We start from the raw sequence: 15,559 nt of genomic DNA, 5'->3' as shown, positions 1-15,559 counted from the left end.
ACCTCAGGTTTCACATGTCCCTGGCATTGTTTGGGGTTCCACTGTGTTGAAAGGAAACCACCACTCTTGCCTTATTGATAAACGATCTGGGGTCTCATTTATAAAGCTTGAGTACGCACAAAACGGGGCTGAAAATGTGCGTATACGCCACTTTCCACGCAAAAGTTATGATTTATAAAAAACTAACTTGACGGGAGAATGTGCGGTCCTCCACGCAAACGCTGACCCTCCCGTAGGCCTACGCACATTTTGGAAACATTTGGAATTGGCGACGCAGATGACCGTACTGTTGTCATACTGCAGAAAGTAAATGTGGGAAGAAGGATATTTATGCATTTTGTTTTCCTCAGAAACGTTTTTTTCACTCGATTTCATAATTATCATGAAGATTTAATCCAGCAGTATTATTTTAGCTTGTACAGAGTGATAATTGTTCCATAAATACCTTGTACAATCAACTAAAATTTTAAATCAAAATTCAACGCTGTCTCACCATCATAATGTCCACTACCGGAGTGCAGGAGGGGGAAATGCCCGACTGCATGGAATGCAGATAACATCACATATCCTACCTTTAAATAACTGCAGAATACAGTGTATAACGAAATATATTTATTTAATACTGTGCATATATCATCATATGTCAAAAACTGGAAATACAGTCGTTAAGGTCCCGACAGACTTTAATAGATTACTGTTCATAACAAAACGATTTGTTTTCAAATTGTACCTCGACTCGCGGTATCACTGGCACAGTTGACGCCACTCGCACAGTTTTTTTTAATTGGTGATCTACCGGCCGCCAAATTTTCGGAGTTTTCGGGTTCCACCAATAGGTTAATAGTGTCTGAGAAGTTGTCATGCGCTATGGAACAATCGCATGCCAGGGTCATGATGAGATACTAGATTAGCATTCATGAGGTGCTTTGCATTGACTATTTATGGTTAAAAATGGTTGTGTTCAGGGCGGGGTACAATGCTGATTCACGTACGCACACTTGTGGGTAATCTGTGATTTATAAAGGGAACATTGCGTACAGGTGTCAGGTGGCGAGGGAATCGGGCTAGTAATCCGAAGGTTGCCAGTTCGATTCCCTGTCATGCCAACTGACGTTTACATTTACATTTACTCATTTAGCAGACGCTCTTATCCAGAGCGACTTACAGTAAGTACAGGGACATTCCCCCGAGGCAAGTAGGGTGAAGTGCCTTGCCCAAGGACACAACGTCAGTTGGCATGACCGGGAATCGAACTGGCAACCTTCGGATTACTAGCCCGACTCCCTCACCGCTCAGCCACCTGACTCCCTAAGGACACGTTGGGCACTTCACCCTGCTTGTCTCGGGGGAATGTCCCTGTACTTACTTGTAAGTCGCTCTGGATAAGAGCGTCTGCTAAATGACTAAATGTAAATGTAGGTGTGTGTACGCACGGTTTTATAAATCTGAATGTTTGTGTGCATACGCCATTTTAAGTGCTTTTTTGCGTACGTACACTTTAAGTAAGAATCCTACGCACAGTTTTATAAATGAGACCCCTGGTGCCTTGACTTCTGTTATTATTAAATGCCTGGAAATGTATGCCTGAACTACATGTCATACATGAAATGTAACATTCCTGCTACCCTTGACCTATTACACTTGGCCTACTGTTCCAATAGATCTGTAGATGAAGCTATCTCACGCTGCACACTGCTTTAGTACACCTTGAAAGGAAAAACACCAAGGACCGAATACTGTTTATTGATTACAGCTCTGTTTGAACCATCCAAACTGGTGTTGAAATACAGAGGTCTGGGTCTGGGCAACTCTATGTGTAACTGACTGTTTGATTTCCTGACAGGCCGGCCCCAGACTGTGAGAGTAGGTTAAACCCTCTCATTCATATTAGATCTTACAGAGGCACCAGGGCGCCTCAGGATTGCTGTCTCAGACCTCTATAGTCTGTCAACTCACCGCTGTGGTGCCAGATAATATTTCTCGTGGCCAATGACAAACATTAGCATCTTTCATATGTACAGATGACACAACAGTGATTGGACCAATAAGCGACAGTGACGAGGAGCCCTATAGGAGGAATGTGGAAGATCGATCCATATGGTGCTGTGACAACAACCTCTCAATGTCCAGAAGACAAAATAAATCATTGTTGACTTCAGAAAGATCAGAGAAAAACACATTCCCATTTCCATCAACGGGTCATCCGTTGAAATTGTTGATGGTTATGTGTTTTTTGGTATACACATGCGTCTATGCATCCTCAAAAAGGTTCAGCATTCACTGTATTCTGAGGAATCTCAGGAGTTTTGGCATGAGTACTAAGGCCCTCATGAACTTTGCTGCTTCACTGAGAGTGTTCTGTTTGGCTGCATCACAGTGTGGTTTGGCAACTTGACTGCTCAGGACAGCAGACTGCTACAAAGTCAAAGTGACTAGTGTGGCCGGTGTAGATCGTTTTTGGGGAGGTGTGTGTGTGTGTGGGGGGGGGGTCAAAGGTGTCCTTTGTGTTAAGGCAGAGAGAACCAGAGCACATGTTTTTCAAAGTAATTTGACACTAATGACAATAAAGTTCAACTTGAACCGTAGAGGATTTCCATGCCTGTGCTACCAGCGTTGGTTGTTTTCTCTGAGTCTTGTGCGACGTGGTACTGGTTATGAAGTGTTGAGTAAGAGGCCAGGGTGAAGCCGTGTGACAGGAGGGTTGGCCTTCCACTCATTACAACATTTGGAATGTGACCTTTTTGGCCCAAGTTAACACTAAATCTTCTTGTGAACTGTACATTTACATTTAGTCATTTAGCAGACGCTCTTATCCAGAGCGACTTACAGTAAGTACAGGGACATTCCCCGAGGGAAGTAGGGTGAAGTGCCTTGCGCAAGGACACAGTGTAATTTTGCACGCCGGGAATCAAACCGGCAACCTTCTGATTAATAGCCCGATTCCCTAACCGCTCAGCCATCTGACCCCGTACATCTGATTATCTGACCAGCAGTCTATGTACAGATGCTCTATGAATTAGGTTTACGGAAGAACAACGAAAAATAGTTGTGAAGTTACAAAATGGTCAAACCATGACATCACAAGTTGGTACATATGCACACAGGAGCTCTTATTTTGAAACTTGCTGATTAGGATCATCAAATAAATGTTTTGAGATTTGAGACTGTGACCCTATTTAGATGGTAAAGCTATATCAGACACTAACCATGTGTATATGGTTGCACACACTCTTGCCATGTCTATGGGCTATTAGAGAAAGAAAACGATTTATCATCTGGATGAGATATAAACACATGAATGATCAAAAAACGTTTCAGTGGTGACATGGTAAACAGGCTATTGACATTCCGATGGTGGTGAAGACACTGACTGGACCAATCATTCATTTTAACTTCGCCAAACTAAATGTAATCATAGACGGTATGACACTGGGTGACTATGTTTATGGAATAAAAAGCAAGGCGTGCTTGGTCAGATGCTAAATTAGAAACAGATCATATGAGTGACAGACATATGTTGGCAGGGCAGCAACTTTTAGGTATGTGGACACTATTTCACCTCTCCCTGCTTCTTCCTACCAACAAAACCGATCTCTTCACCATTCCCATTATGCCTAACCTATCGTTGCTCGCCACTATATATTTTTTTCCTATTTGACTGTTTTCTTGTTTTACTGCCCCCGCTGTGTCCTGGGCTTGCCAACAGGTGTCTGGGTGTTGGTCGTTACACGTTGTAGAGGTAGAGACCTTTAACCAGAGATTGTGACCGAACTATTTGACCTGCGACAAAGGGAATCTGGCAGGCCACTGTGGGATTGTGGCACTCCGTATCTCCACATTCCTCTCATTGGCTGGTTTGATCTGTTTACAGACTCAATTAACAGCTCATCTCTCACCCAGTTACCCCACCGGCTTTATACTCTGGAGACTCATTGTGCTCAAAGGAGGATAAAGAGGTTACAGATTATTGGTCTATTCAGTTTGTTTGTTGTAAAACGTTGTTGTGAAATTAGATCATAAGAATTAAAAAGCTGATGCAAGAGCAACATGACCATGTAGGCTAAATTCAGGCAACCCTATCCCTAACCTGGCACATCATCTATGCATACAGTTTGGCAAGCGTCCGCTGTAGATACGTAGGCATCGCATGACAGTGTTGAAATCACCGCGGTTCTTTAGATGAGGTGAGCGAAGCAGCAGAGCGGCTCATTGGTCGACTACAGTCTATGTCCAGAGACGTCAAAATCTTTCATGTCTTCACTTCAGTCCACTCCGCGTTCGCTGGCGCACTGACGGTGCGTAAAGACCAAGGAGAGGACGCGCACCGGCAGCTGCTGAGAAAATAGAACATTCACTCGCTGCATTTGTAGATTGAAAAAAGATTGAACACCAACGCATTTGAAGACATCGATCGTTTCCAATGAATCGTCTGTTTCCTCCGTCAAGTTATTTTTCGTGAGATTCCGCAGGTTTCGCCATGAGCTGTTTGGATGTTATGTATCAAGTATATGGTCCTCCGCCTCAGCCATACTTCGCCGCTGCATATAGCCCCTATCACCATCAGGTAGGCTACGAGACTGCATGGCCACTTCATTAAGTAATAGTTGTGAGTTACGTTAAGTTTGACCTGTGTGTGCAAATAACCCTATTATTGGGCTAACTGGTCTAAATAGTGTACGCGATTCACGTGAAACATTCCTATAGACCGAGTCATATCGTACTTGCAGTATAGTCAACCATATATTTTAGTCGTGAGATGTGTCAATTAGGATACAAAGTTCCAGAACAATTCACAACTTCATACAAATGTTTCTTTTTGAGAATGAAATCCTCTAAACAGTTTTAGGTAATTATATCTTCATTAATAGCCTATCCCTTTTACGTCCTTGGTTTTCAAACGTTATAAAAACGTAGCCTAACGTAAGCTATCTTATTAGTTACATCGACTGCCACAAAATATTGTTTTATTTTTATGTTTCTTTGTCACCGCCATAGCCGAGCAAATGGTTCGTTAGCAAAAATAACTAATGTTGAGATCATTAGGCTATAACCTATTTAAACATTTAGATAAGATATATCCTATCTAAATGTTTAAATGTCAAATCTGAATGGAAGAAATTACAATTGTAGTAGGCCTAGCCTATATCTTTAAACGAGACTATTCGGGAAATAACATGGATAACAATAACCATTTCAAGTTTCACAACTTTGTTGAACTTTGTGAAACTTATTAAACAGCTATTATTTATTTTTCAACTATTTTAATTCAATATGATTATGACTTGCGCATATATTCTTATAGTAAGCCTACGATAGCTAACTTATTACATAACTAATAACTCAGTAATCTGGGCGACATGTCGTTTTAAATCCTTTAAATGACTTGCTTCTAGGGGAGTGCAATGTGTTATTCCAGGCCGGCCAGTCAGTTGTACAGCTTGTCTGTGTGTCCGAACAAACACGGGGCCCAGATAGGCCTACTGTGGACTGTGTTAAGGCCCTCTTAAAGGGTTTGCCACTTTCTTAAAACCTCTCGCAGTCAATATCCAGACGTACATATACGTTTGAACACAGAGCGGACTTTCATATTTCACATAGTGCGAACGTTTCTGTTTAACCGGTTTGTATGCCGAACCAGGGAGACTGTCGCTATTCACTTCTTCATTGTAAAAAATAAATAAACATCAATAGGATGTATATTTAAATTGTGTAGACTTTGACTTGGAAATAATAAATACATAAGCCTACCTCTGTATAGACCAAAACATAAACATTACATTTTACAATAATCCTTCAAGTGGGTAGCCTATTGCTAATCGTCTGAAAGTTTTTTTTTTTTTTACCCGACTAGGCTATAGTGCTTTTATTTATATTTTCGTGTAAATCAATCACGATATTTCTTAAATAATTGACATTTAAGGGGAATGATGCCACAATATATGGCTGTGCATAGAAATGCACAGGTTCAAACTAAAATAGGTAATTTAGCATTTTGTTATTAAACGTATGCTACATAATTGGGACAAGCTTTTTGTTTCATTTTCATTTACCGATTTTCTTTTTCTTTTCAGAAACTGGCATTTTACTCCAAAATGCAAGAGGCTCAAGAGAGTGTCAGCGCGAGCAGCTCGTTCTCTAACCTCCCTGGGCAAACGTCGATTAAGGAAGAGGACTGCGCGCGTGAAAAGGAGCACCCGCCCGAGGCTGAGTACCTGAGCTCGAGATGCGTCTTATTCACGTACTTCCACGGTGACATCAGTTCGGTAGTCGATGAGCACTTCAGCCGCGCGCTCAGCCAGCCCAGCAGCTACGCGCCCGGTTCTGCCACCAAGACTGCACGAGGTACGATCATTATTATCACAGATTTTGGGGGGAGAGGACCAAACTCAATCTCACTGGAACACACCCAGACAGCAGGGATAAACATGCACAACACTGCACAATATGTCAAGTAATTGAAGAGTAGGCAAATATAAATGTGTGTTTTATGCTTTCGCTAAATGCTTTTAAATGTAAAACACGCTTTTAAAAATGAGTTTTATTTGGGATTATTTACTGCAGACAAATTTTACGTAGCCTATATGTTGTTTTATTTAGGGTCTATCAAAAGCTCAACAAATTACTATGTTCGACTTTCTGTTGATTTTGGCTGTCGGTTTTTCTCGCCCGCACGAAAACAGCAACAAAACCAATCAAGCCAATCATAACTGACAGTTGACAACATTGATAATGTGTGTTGCATTAACAGTCCTCCGTTCCTGGAAAAACTTAGCTTTCTGGTTTCTTCTCTTTAATTTCTTGCCACTCCATACGACATGCATTTAACAATTGAATCCACGTTGTAATGTCACTTTAATTCAGTTAGTGGCAGAGGTGTCTGAAACGTGAGTTATACATGACAATGAGACATATAACAAGAAGTTATTCTACAAATTTTACTGTATTCTGTGACTTTCAGTGATAGTCAGTTGTTTAGTCACACAAGCTACATCGCTTGTAATCATCTAAAAAAGTTACCCATGGATATCACGTTTTCCATATCCTCTGGGAGAAAGGATTTCGAAGGGGAAGTCTGACAAATGGCCGTGCCTGATTTAATGATTTGATAATGCGATGATGATTTAATGAATCGATAATGCGATGATGATTTAATGACAGTATGATGTTTCAATTCCTCCACAGATGGCTCCTTCCCCATGAGCCAGAGAAGTTTCCCCCCCTCCTTCTGGAACAGTGCCTACCAGCCCAGCCTGTCCTCCCCCCTGGGACCCCCCCACTCAGAGCTGCCCTTCCACGGGGACCCCTACTCCTCTGCCTCCCTACACAGCCACCTCCACCAGCCCTCTCCCGACTCCTGGCACCCCTCGCACCACCACCACCACCACCACCCCTACTCGCTAGGGGGCACCATCGCCACCCAGAGTTCCACCTACCCGAGGTCAGGCATGCACGAGGTCTACGGCACGCCCTTTGACCCCCGCTACAGCTCACTGCTGGTGCCCTCCGTACGGCCTCACCGCCTGCCCCCCGCGCCCGGCCCGGCGGCCAGCGCGTCGCCATGCGACCTGGGGAAGAGCGAGGCAGGGGCCACCTGGACCGGGGCCTTCGCAGCGGCGGGGCCGGAGATGGGTCTGAATGTGGACGCAGGTAACAACAAGCCGACCCCAGGAGCTGGTCTAGGATCAGTTTAGCTCTCTCTACATCTGTCTCACCCTCACTGCTAGTAGGAAAATACACAGATCCTTCCTGTTCTGCTTCAGCTCCCTGTCTGCCTCGACAGTTAGAGACGTTTGTTTCCCTCTTTCTAATCTTCCGCTTCTCTTCTTCTTCTCTGTTTTTGCCTGTTTCCTCTCCCTCTCAGGTCTTCAGGCCCAAGATAAAAGCAAGGACCTATACTGGTTTTAGAAGTCTGCCACTGTCCTCCCTCCTTTTTTCTCTCTCTCTCTCGCTCTCTCTACCATGCTTACTAGCGGCTGTTGTGTTCTGTCATGCGTGGCCACTGGCTGAGATACAGACTGACTGACTGACAGACAGGCAGACACACAGACTGGCTTGTAGACTTGCAGGAAGACCGAGAGACAGACAGTGCTTTACTGTAACAGGTTGTGGTCTGACTTGCAGCTCGTCGCTACAGCCACTGTGGCAGGAGCCTCCTGAGCTGAGAACACGCACTGCTCTCATCCACAGCCCGGAGAGAAAGAGAGAGAGAGAGAGAGGGAGAGAGAAGGGGGACTCTGCTGAAGAGAAAGAGACAAAGAGAGAGAATGGAAGACGGCATAGACTGGTTTCTTGTTTGGAGACGCAGCCAAGCGAGGAGCGTCGAGGGACGGAGGTTTTGCCGGGGCCTGACCAGGCAGCCGACAGCTGGACACTCAGTGGTGTGTTGCTGTCAGACGGTCCTGCCCCCCCTTTGAACTGTGTTGAACTCCCCTTCAACTCCAGCGAGAACTCCAAAAAAAGATTTTTACTCAAGGAAATCATTTTTTTCACGGTGAAAGTACGAAACTGGTTCGATTTTTCCGTAACACCTTTCGTAGACTGACGAACGCGCTCGACGGGGCCTGGGGCCGGGGCCGTCGAGCGTTTTCTAGAGAAGGCAGAGGACGGACAGGGAGAAAGGAGCGTTTCTGACGTGACCGAGGCCAGAAGCAGCTATTTGAAGCCACTTGACTCCATCTATACGGCTCCCAAAACAGCTGTCAGCAGCAACTGTTAACCTCAACTCAATGGGCACACACACACGCGGACACACACACATACAAACACACACACCCACCCACACACACCGACACGCACACCGCAGAGGGCTTGACCAAGAGCTCTGTGTTTCATAAAAGCAGCCTGTGTAAGACGTGGAGGCTGTCTGAGGTTGAACAAATGCTGGGACTTGAGATCAGGGAAACAGCAGTGAACTGTGATACATACTGTACGTGTGTTGTGTCAGAGCATGTGTGTGTGTGTGTGTGTGTGTGTGTGCGTGTGTGTGTGTGTGTGTGTGGTGAACAAGTGGATGTGTGTGTGTGAGAGATCTCTGACTTTTGTTGTCACCCCACTGAAAATGTAAAATGATGAATCTCTGTAGGAAGTCGCCCCCCATCCCCCTTTCCACCTCCCCCTGTCTCTCAGCCTTGATATAGTATGTACTGTATATGTATATGTATGTGAATATATTAATATATTGACTTTTCTCTTGATACAGTCCCGGTATAAATGTGTTGTAAATGTGTGTGCCTTCGTCTGTTACTCAGATGTCCAGCTGGATTCCGTGTGTCTTAATCGACAACAAACGATAACTCATGGACAGGCTCAGTACCATTTCGATTCAGTCAATTCAGGAGGTAGTGTTCTATAAAACACACCCCTTCCAATTGATTTAGATTGTCTTTCTCTCCCAAAAACAAAAGGAATACGTGTTTGAATTGTTTCACATAATTTGTCTCCCTCAAAGATATCTGGTGTAATATTCTTATTGACATGGGTTCCTCCTACATTTTCTATTGCACTGAGCATGTTTATTAAATACTGGGTTGGCAGGAAAAAGCATAGTATTTCAGCGTTGTCGCAAATATTAAGAAAGTAAACACTTATTTCAGGTCTCCCAAACTGTGCCCAACTTGTTGACACGGTCATATAGTCATGATCTATACATGGTCAAGTGTTACATCTAGCATTAAAATACAATGTCAGGCCACGTTAAACTTAGGAATTGACTTAATTGAAATATTTCAACTTGACAAATTGAAACTAAAGAGAACCTCATTCCTGTTCCACCATACCCTCTGCCTGTACCACCACAGCTGCTCCTGGGCTGGGTGTTGTCGGCTGCAGAAAGACGTGGGTTTAGTGGAGACTGAATGGGGTTGAATCGACTGCACTCATTTCCATTCATCGTTGGCTCAGGTTGACTCTGTCTCCACTACACGGCACGAACGGCCGTGAACTTAAAGCATTCACTATCTCAAGCGGTTAAAGAACTACTAATGTTTTAAGACGTGACCTTTTCGTGTGTGTGTGTGTACCGTTGCACCTTTAATCCCACTTGTTGGTAAAAGACGACAATGAAGACAACTGTGCAGTGTTAAGTCTGAGCTGTGGCTCACATTGAGGAGAGATGGGTAGGAGAGAAGAGGACAGTGTAGGAGAGGAGAGAGAATGGGTCGTCTTTGAGGGCTGTAGAGGTGGGGAGAGGGAGCGGGGGAGCAAAGGGAAAGGGGGGACAAAAAAGGAGAGAAAACCACAACAAAAGTCAAACAAAAGAAGGAAAGTGTCATGCTGCCATATGTTCTCTTTCTCAGATAGCCTTGTGTTTTTGTGTGTGTGGTTGTGTGCGTGTGCATGTGTGTGTGCATCACTTGAGCTCTGGACAGCTGTAGATTAATATCAGCTTCTGACTGGAGTGATGAAGGATGGGAAAAGAGTGGAGGAAGAGACCATGTGTGTGTAGGGGGGGGTAACAGGGGGTGAGGGAGGGGAGCAGAAACAAAGGACTCTTTTCATGGAAGCCTTTTTAGTATCAACCATGGAGAGATTTCATTCAGCTCTAAATCCAACAAATGTGTTTAGGTTAATTGATGTGTTCAACAGAGGGCTGAGGTCGGTCAGAAGGTGTTTGTTGGCCTTAATTAAAAGGTTTTGCTGTTAGAGGGGGGACATATAAGGATTTTACCTCCCGAGCTGGAATTCAGGGACACAAAGCAGTGTGGTATTTTCTCTATATCTGATATTTTATAAGCAAGAATAGTAAAAGAACGACAATTTAGCTATGACATTCTTGTGACAGTACACTGAAGCCACTTCTATGGTATCCTAGCTCGAGTTCTACTGACTGACTACTAGAAGTTTCTAGAATGAGGCTCTGACTCCTTCTTGATGACGTTCCTTCACAAGCGGGCTTTCTCCACTTCAAAGCCATCCTCACTGTGAAGAATTGTGATTTATTTCACTCCACTTATCTTATGCAATATGTTTGAGCTGTTGCATGACTCCTCCTACCCTCAAACACACCCCCTCACACACACACACACACACACCCATCCTGGCAGTTGTCTGCTGGAGTGACCTTCAAGCCATGACCAATCAAGCTCGCCATCATCCCTGCTCCACCCAGCCAACACCCCATAAGCACGCCTACAACTGCAAACACACACCATGGAGCCATGGTGGATTTCCTAGCTACTTTTGACCTCTGGGAAGTCTAAAATCGAGCAGAGCGACCATAGCATTATTCCCCTTTAATAGCTGGCCTCAAATGCAAGCACTTCCACACCGCTCCTCCCAAGTTAACAACTGCCTGTTTGTGGCCACTTAGCGTCCCTCGTCCAGCTCCACCAGGGTTTCCAGAATTACAACATGCTGCTGAAACATGCCGGCCAGTCAACAAGGTGCGTGGCTGGCTAGTCAGCTACCCCCGGGAGGTACATGTGGGGTTGTAAACACCTGACTGCCTAGCTCCATGGCACGATGGCCTTTGCGGTTGCTGGGTTTGTTGGTGTGTTTGTCTGTTGCTGGCTGACCTTGCTGGCTCGTCCACCTGCTGTCTCTGTGTCTGTGGCACTGAGAGAGACAGCCTTGCGCTGTCCCTTCCTCCTTCCCTTGCTTTCTCTCTCTCTCTCTCTCTCTCTCTCTCTCTCTCTCTCTCTCTCTCTCTCTCTCTCTCTCTCTCTCTCTCTCTCTCTCTCTCTCTCTCTCTCTCTCTCTCTCTCTGTCTCTGTCTCTGTCTCTGTCTCTGTCTCTTTTTCTTTTTCGCCCGTCTGTTCTTTTGTCATACTCTCCTATCTACTTCCAGCCATGTTAATGTCTGGGCGTTGAGGCAGCTGGACATGACATGCAGATCACTCACATGGTTGGCGATTCTCACACCAGCGCCACCGGCATTTTTCACATTGGTCGACATAATAGCAAAGGAAACGCTTGCTATGAGCCCTGAGAGAAGCTGAAACAAAAGACTACAAGAGGTAGAAGTATATTATCAACTAATCAATCAAACTTGAGTTATACCAGGATTTCATATCAGGAGGCAACACAATGCGCTTCACAGATGGAAAACGTTGCGGGGAAGGGATACAGACACTTGTGTTTGACACACATTTTCCAGAGGGAAGCGAAAAAAAACAGTTCACCCATTTGGGCCAATATAGGAGAACTGTAATGTTAGCATCTCCCTTGTCCCAGGTAGAGCTTCATCTATACACTGATGTTCTGAAGCACAGACGCCAGGTTAGAACAAATAGCCAGGACTGAACATCTGTCAGTGGGACAGGGTGTCTGGGAGAGTCTGGTGGTGTCTGCCCGGTCCACTTTTACTCTTTTCCAGCCCACCTCCATACCTGCAGAGTTGATCTATTATATGAGGCCTGCAGAGTGGAGATGTTAAGTGAGGATATCGGGTTCCCTCCTCTCGTCATTTCTGTCGGCAGATCAACCCGGCTGGAACACTCGGCACAATAGAGACCCAATCCTTTACCTGTGTTCACAGGATTCCACACATTTCTAAGTGGCTTTGCTACGCTTCCTCCGGACAGTGGACGACACACACACACACACATACACAGACAGCGTTTCCAAGCGAAGTCAGGGACACCACAGAGGAAGTAACAGGAGATGTAAAGGCTGTGAAAGCCCAGGGAGATGGATGGGTGACAGGGAGGGCTGGTCCGGCTTGTTGCCGGGCGGAGATCTGAAGGACGGGAGGACAATGGGGGAGAAGGTACCGGAGGGCCGGGGCAATGAAGAGCGAGGGGTAAACTCACTTCAAACTGCCACTGCTACACGGCGGGTAAAAGCTTTCGGGAGTCAAATATGAAGGCCGGCGATGGGGGGGTGGGCGGCCTCCTCACCTGGGACTGTGCAGGTGGGTGTGGGGGGGAGGGGGGTTAGGGAGGGGCTTGGGTGAAGGTTGCGTGTGTTTCATAGCTGGTCAAATGGATGTCGCTTCGCTATTATAAAAAGAAAGGTTTTGACAGGGGTAACTTGTCCAAACACACCTCAAGGCATGCACACCATTGCTTTGGGGTGGGGTTGGAAAAAAAGACATTGCAACGCGCCTTGAGATTTCTCTTAACTACTTAGTCATCAAGACATCAACCAAAACCAAACGTTTGCGACTCCCATGACAGTGCTACCATGGAAACTCTGCCCCCCATCACAATCACCTTCCCTCCTGGTGTGTGTTAAGCATCTTACTACACCACGCTCTCTAAGTGGAAGTGAGTTTACACACAAACACACAGGGCCCAGAGCCCCTTGGTGGACATACATTGGTCAACAAAACCCCTGACATCTCACATCAACAAATCACAGAAGGAGTTGATGTTGTTGTCGGAATCGACGGTTACCGAGCGCAACATGGGAGAGATTAAAGGAGAGAAAAGGAAAAGAAAAAAGGAGAGATTACATTTCAAAGAGAAGGCAGGAGGGAGCCAGTGGAAAATCTGCTGTAATTGTCGTCAAACAAGCCTCTCTTGCCAAACCGAGCTGAAGCAGAATGAAACATCTGGATGAAAAATAATTTGTGAAGTGGCATTTGTAGATTTGTGTTGACGTTTCTCTGACTTGGTGGGTGGGGGGTTCTGTGTGTGACGAGAGCCGTCCGATGATGATGTGAACAATACTACAGCCTTTCAATCGAAATATGCACATTTTGTCAGATCTAACAACTGGTCACATAAATCACACTGATGTTGTTTGAGATGAGGTGTACTGTGTACAGTATAATGTAGCATATGGTATGTGAACCGTACAGTACACCACCACAATTTCTACCACCCCCACCATCACAGCCCTCCCTAGAACTTCAAATCCAGTACCTGAAGTTCAGCCCCAGCCCAGTCCAGTCCCAGCCAGATGTTAAGCAGTCAAACTTGGCCTCCTCTAGGCCTGTCTCTGGCAGCTTGCTGGAAGCAGGTGTTAAATGCGTGACAAGTAGCTGCCATTAATAATAAGCCACTTTATTAATAAGATGATGGGCAGCTGCTAGGTTTTTTAAACCATGAGGAGTCTGGTTAAGCTGTAGTATGAGATCCTTACTGGCACTGATAGACCCCAAGTGATATATTGTCTGTATCACAAGATATTGAGATGGTGTATATGTATGTGTATGTAATTGAGAGACAGGGGGAGAGAGGAAAGAGGCTGAGCAGAGCGCCTCTCTCTCACAGCTTTTGACCTGTGCTGTCCATCCGTGGTGGGTGTGGAATGTAGAGAGCTAGGGGGTTGGGGGGTGGAGGGGTGGGTATTGGAGGGGGGTGTTTGGGAAGGGGGGGGGGCAATCCCAGGATTAAGTGTCAGTTTTACCTAATGTCAACAGTCTCTGTCTCTCTCCCTCTCTCTCACCAGCTCTCTCTCTCGTTCCCTCTCTCTGTCTTTCTCTCTTTCTCTCTGTCTCTCCCCTCACTTCCCTGCAGGGAGATCCGGACATGAGGAAAAGGTAAACAAACACAGTCTTACCTTGACAGTTGCAGAGGTAACAGGACACCCACTACACACCCTGCTCCGGCAGTCCTGAGAGGCCGGACCACCGATGACACTGTAAGCCCCCACCATTAGAGCGATGCCTGGGGGGAGGGGGGGCTAGGGCATTTGGGAGGGGGAGGGGGAAGGGGGGGGCTGGTTGCTAGTTGCTGTATGTAGATTTAGAACATAGGCGGGTTGAAAGAAAAGAGAGATAAGAGGTCAGAGTAGAATGGGGGGGGGGGTTAAAAGAAAGAAAAGGTGAGATGATGGGAGGATGAGGGGATCTAGGGGGGCTTTAGAAGGATGTGAGAAGGGTGGTGCAGGGCAGTAGGACAAGACGAGGCTGGGGGAGGGGAGGGGGGGGCGGAGCGGAGCGGGGGTAGGAAAGGGGGGTGGCCAAGTAAGTTCTTAATGGAGCTCTCAACAGGCCAAGCGGTAAAACGGAGAGGAAAGGATAAAGAGAGGGGAAAGAGAGAAAGGAAGAAAGAGAAGGGGATGAGAAGAGATTGGTGAGGTGTGAAGCGGAGGTGTGCTGAGAGCCCCTCACCTGTATGGGCAGGCCTCTCCCCAGGTGGAGGGGGCCAGGGTGGGGCTTGATAGGTGATGGATCAACGTTAACTCGAAAGAGAAAATGAAGGGGCGGTCTTTAGAGGGAGGCCACAGAGACAGGATTTGATAGGAACATAATGAGCCTGAGAATCCATTATCTAGACATTTGTATCTGTTCAATTGGATTTGTGAAACTGCAAATCATGTGTTTCTTGTTTATACTGACACAGACAATGGCAATCTGTTTAAGTTCTCATAGGGTAAGGCTGATAATGTAATAACCAATTATCAACATTATGAGCTGGTTATAGCATTTTTTGCTAGGTTGAAAAAAGATGTAATAAATTGTGTGCCACGTTTGCCAGTAAAGCACTGAATTGAGGTCAATTAAATATTAATGTATGGTTGTTATAGACCTGTGGCAGAGCTATACAGATATAGTTTTGTGTAACAGATGCATTGATGAATTAGACACAAAACAACAAAAAGGCATGTCGTGACTAGTAATAGTCTATCCAGTTCTAGACCAGTTGATTTAACATAATTTGTCCTTGCATTG

At 45.5% G+C, this 15,559-nt stretch overlaps 1 protein-coding gene across 2 annotated transcripts; it reads left to right on the top strand.

Annotated features, from left to right (window-relative positions):
* The first annotated feature begins 4,223 nt into the window (after nt 1-4,223).
* vgll2a (vestigial-like family member 2a) lies at nt 4,224-9,194 on the top strand. Of its 2 annotated transcripts, none has more exons than XM_062468425.1 (4): nt 4,224-4,564; nt 6,072-6,342; nt 7,183-7,647; nt 8,122-9,194. In XM_062468425.1, the coding sequence occupies exons 1-4, from the start codon at nt 4,478-4,480 to the stop codon at nt 8,160-8,162; spliced, it is 864 nt and encodes a 287-aa protein (XP_062324409.1). In that variant the 5' UTR covers nt 4,224-4,477; the 3' UTR covers nt 8,163-9,194. The 2 variants fall into 2 exon arrangements, with proteins under 2 accessions (XP_062324409.1, XP_062324408.1); XM_062468424.1 differs by having other exon boundaries at nt 4,225-4,564; nt 7,862-9,194.
* Nucleotides 9,195-15,559: the final 6,365 nt, after the last annotated feature.

This window comes from Osmerus eperlanus, chromosome 8 (genome assembly GCF_963692335.1).
Source record: "Osmerus eperlanus chromosome 8, fOsmEpe2.1, whole genome shotgun sequence".
NCBI lineage: Eukaryota > Metazoa > Chordata > Actinopteri > Osmeriformes > Osmeridae > Osmerus > Osmerus eperlanus.
Note: the sequence above shows the minus strand (reverse complement) of the source record. Positions and strands in the feature narration are given on the sequence as shown.

Bases quoted from the DNA above. Each gene is read 5' to 3' on its own strand.
- vgll2a (XM_062468424.1), top strand. From the start codon at position 4,478: ATGAGCTGTTTGGATGTTATGTATCAAGTATATGGTCCTCCGCCTCAG. The intron at 6,343-7,182 runs GTACGATCATTA...ATTCCTCCACAG, and splicing joins TGCCACCAAGACTGCACGAG to ATGGCTCCTTCCCCATGAGC. The intron at 7,648-7,861 runs GTAACAACAAGC...TCTCCCTCTCAG, and splicing joins GGGTCTGAATGTGGACGCAG to GTCTTCAGGCCCAAGATAAA.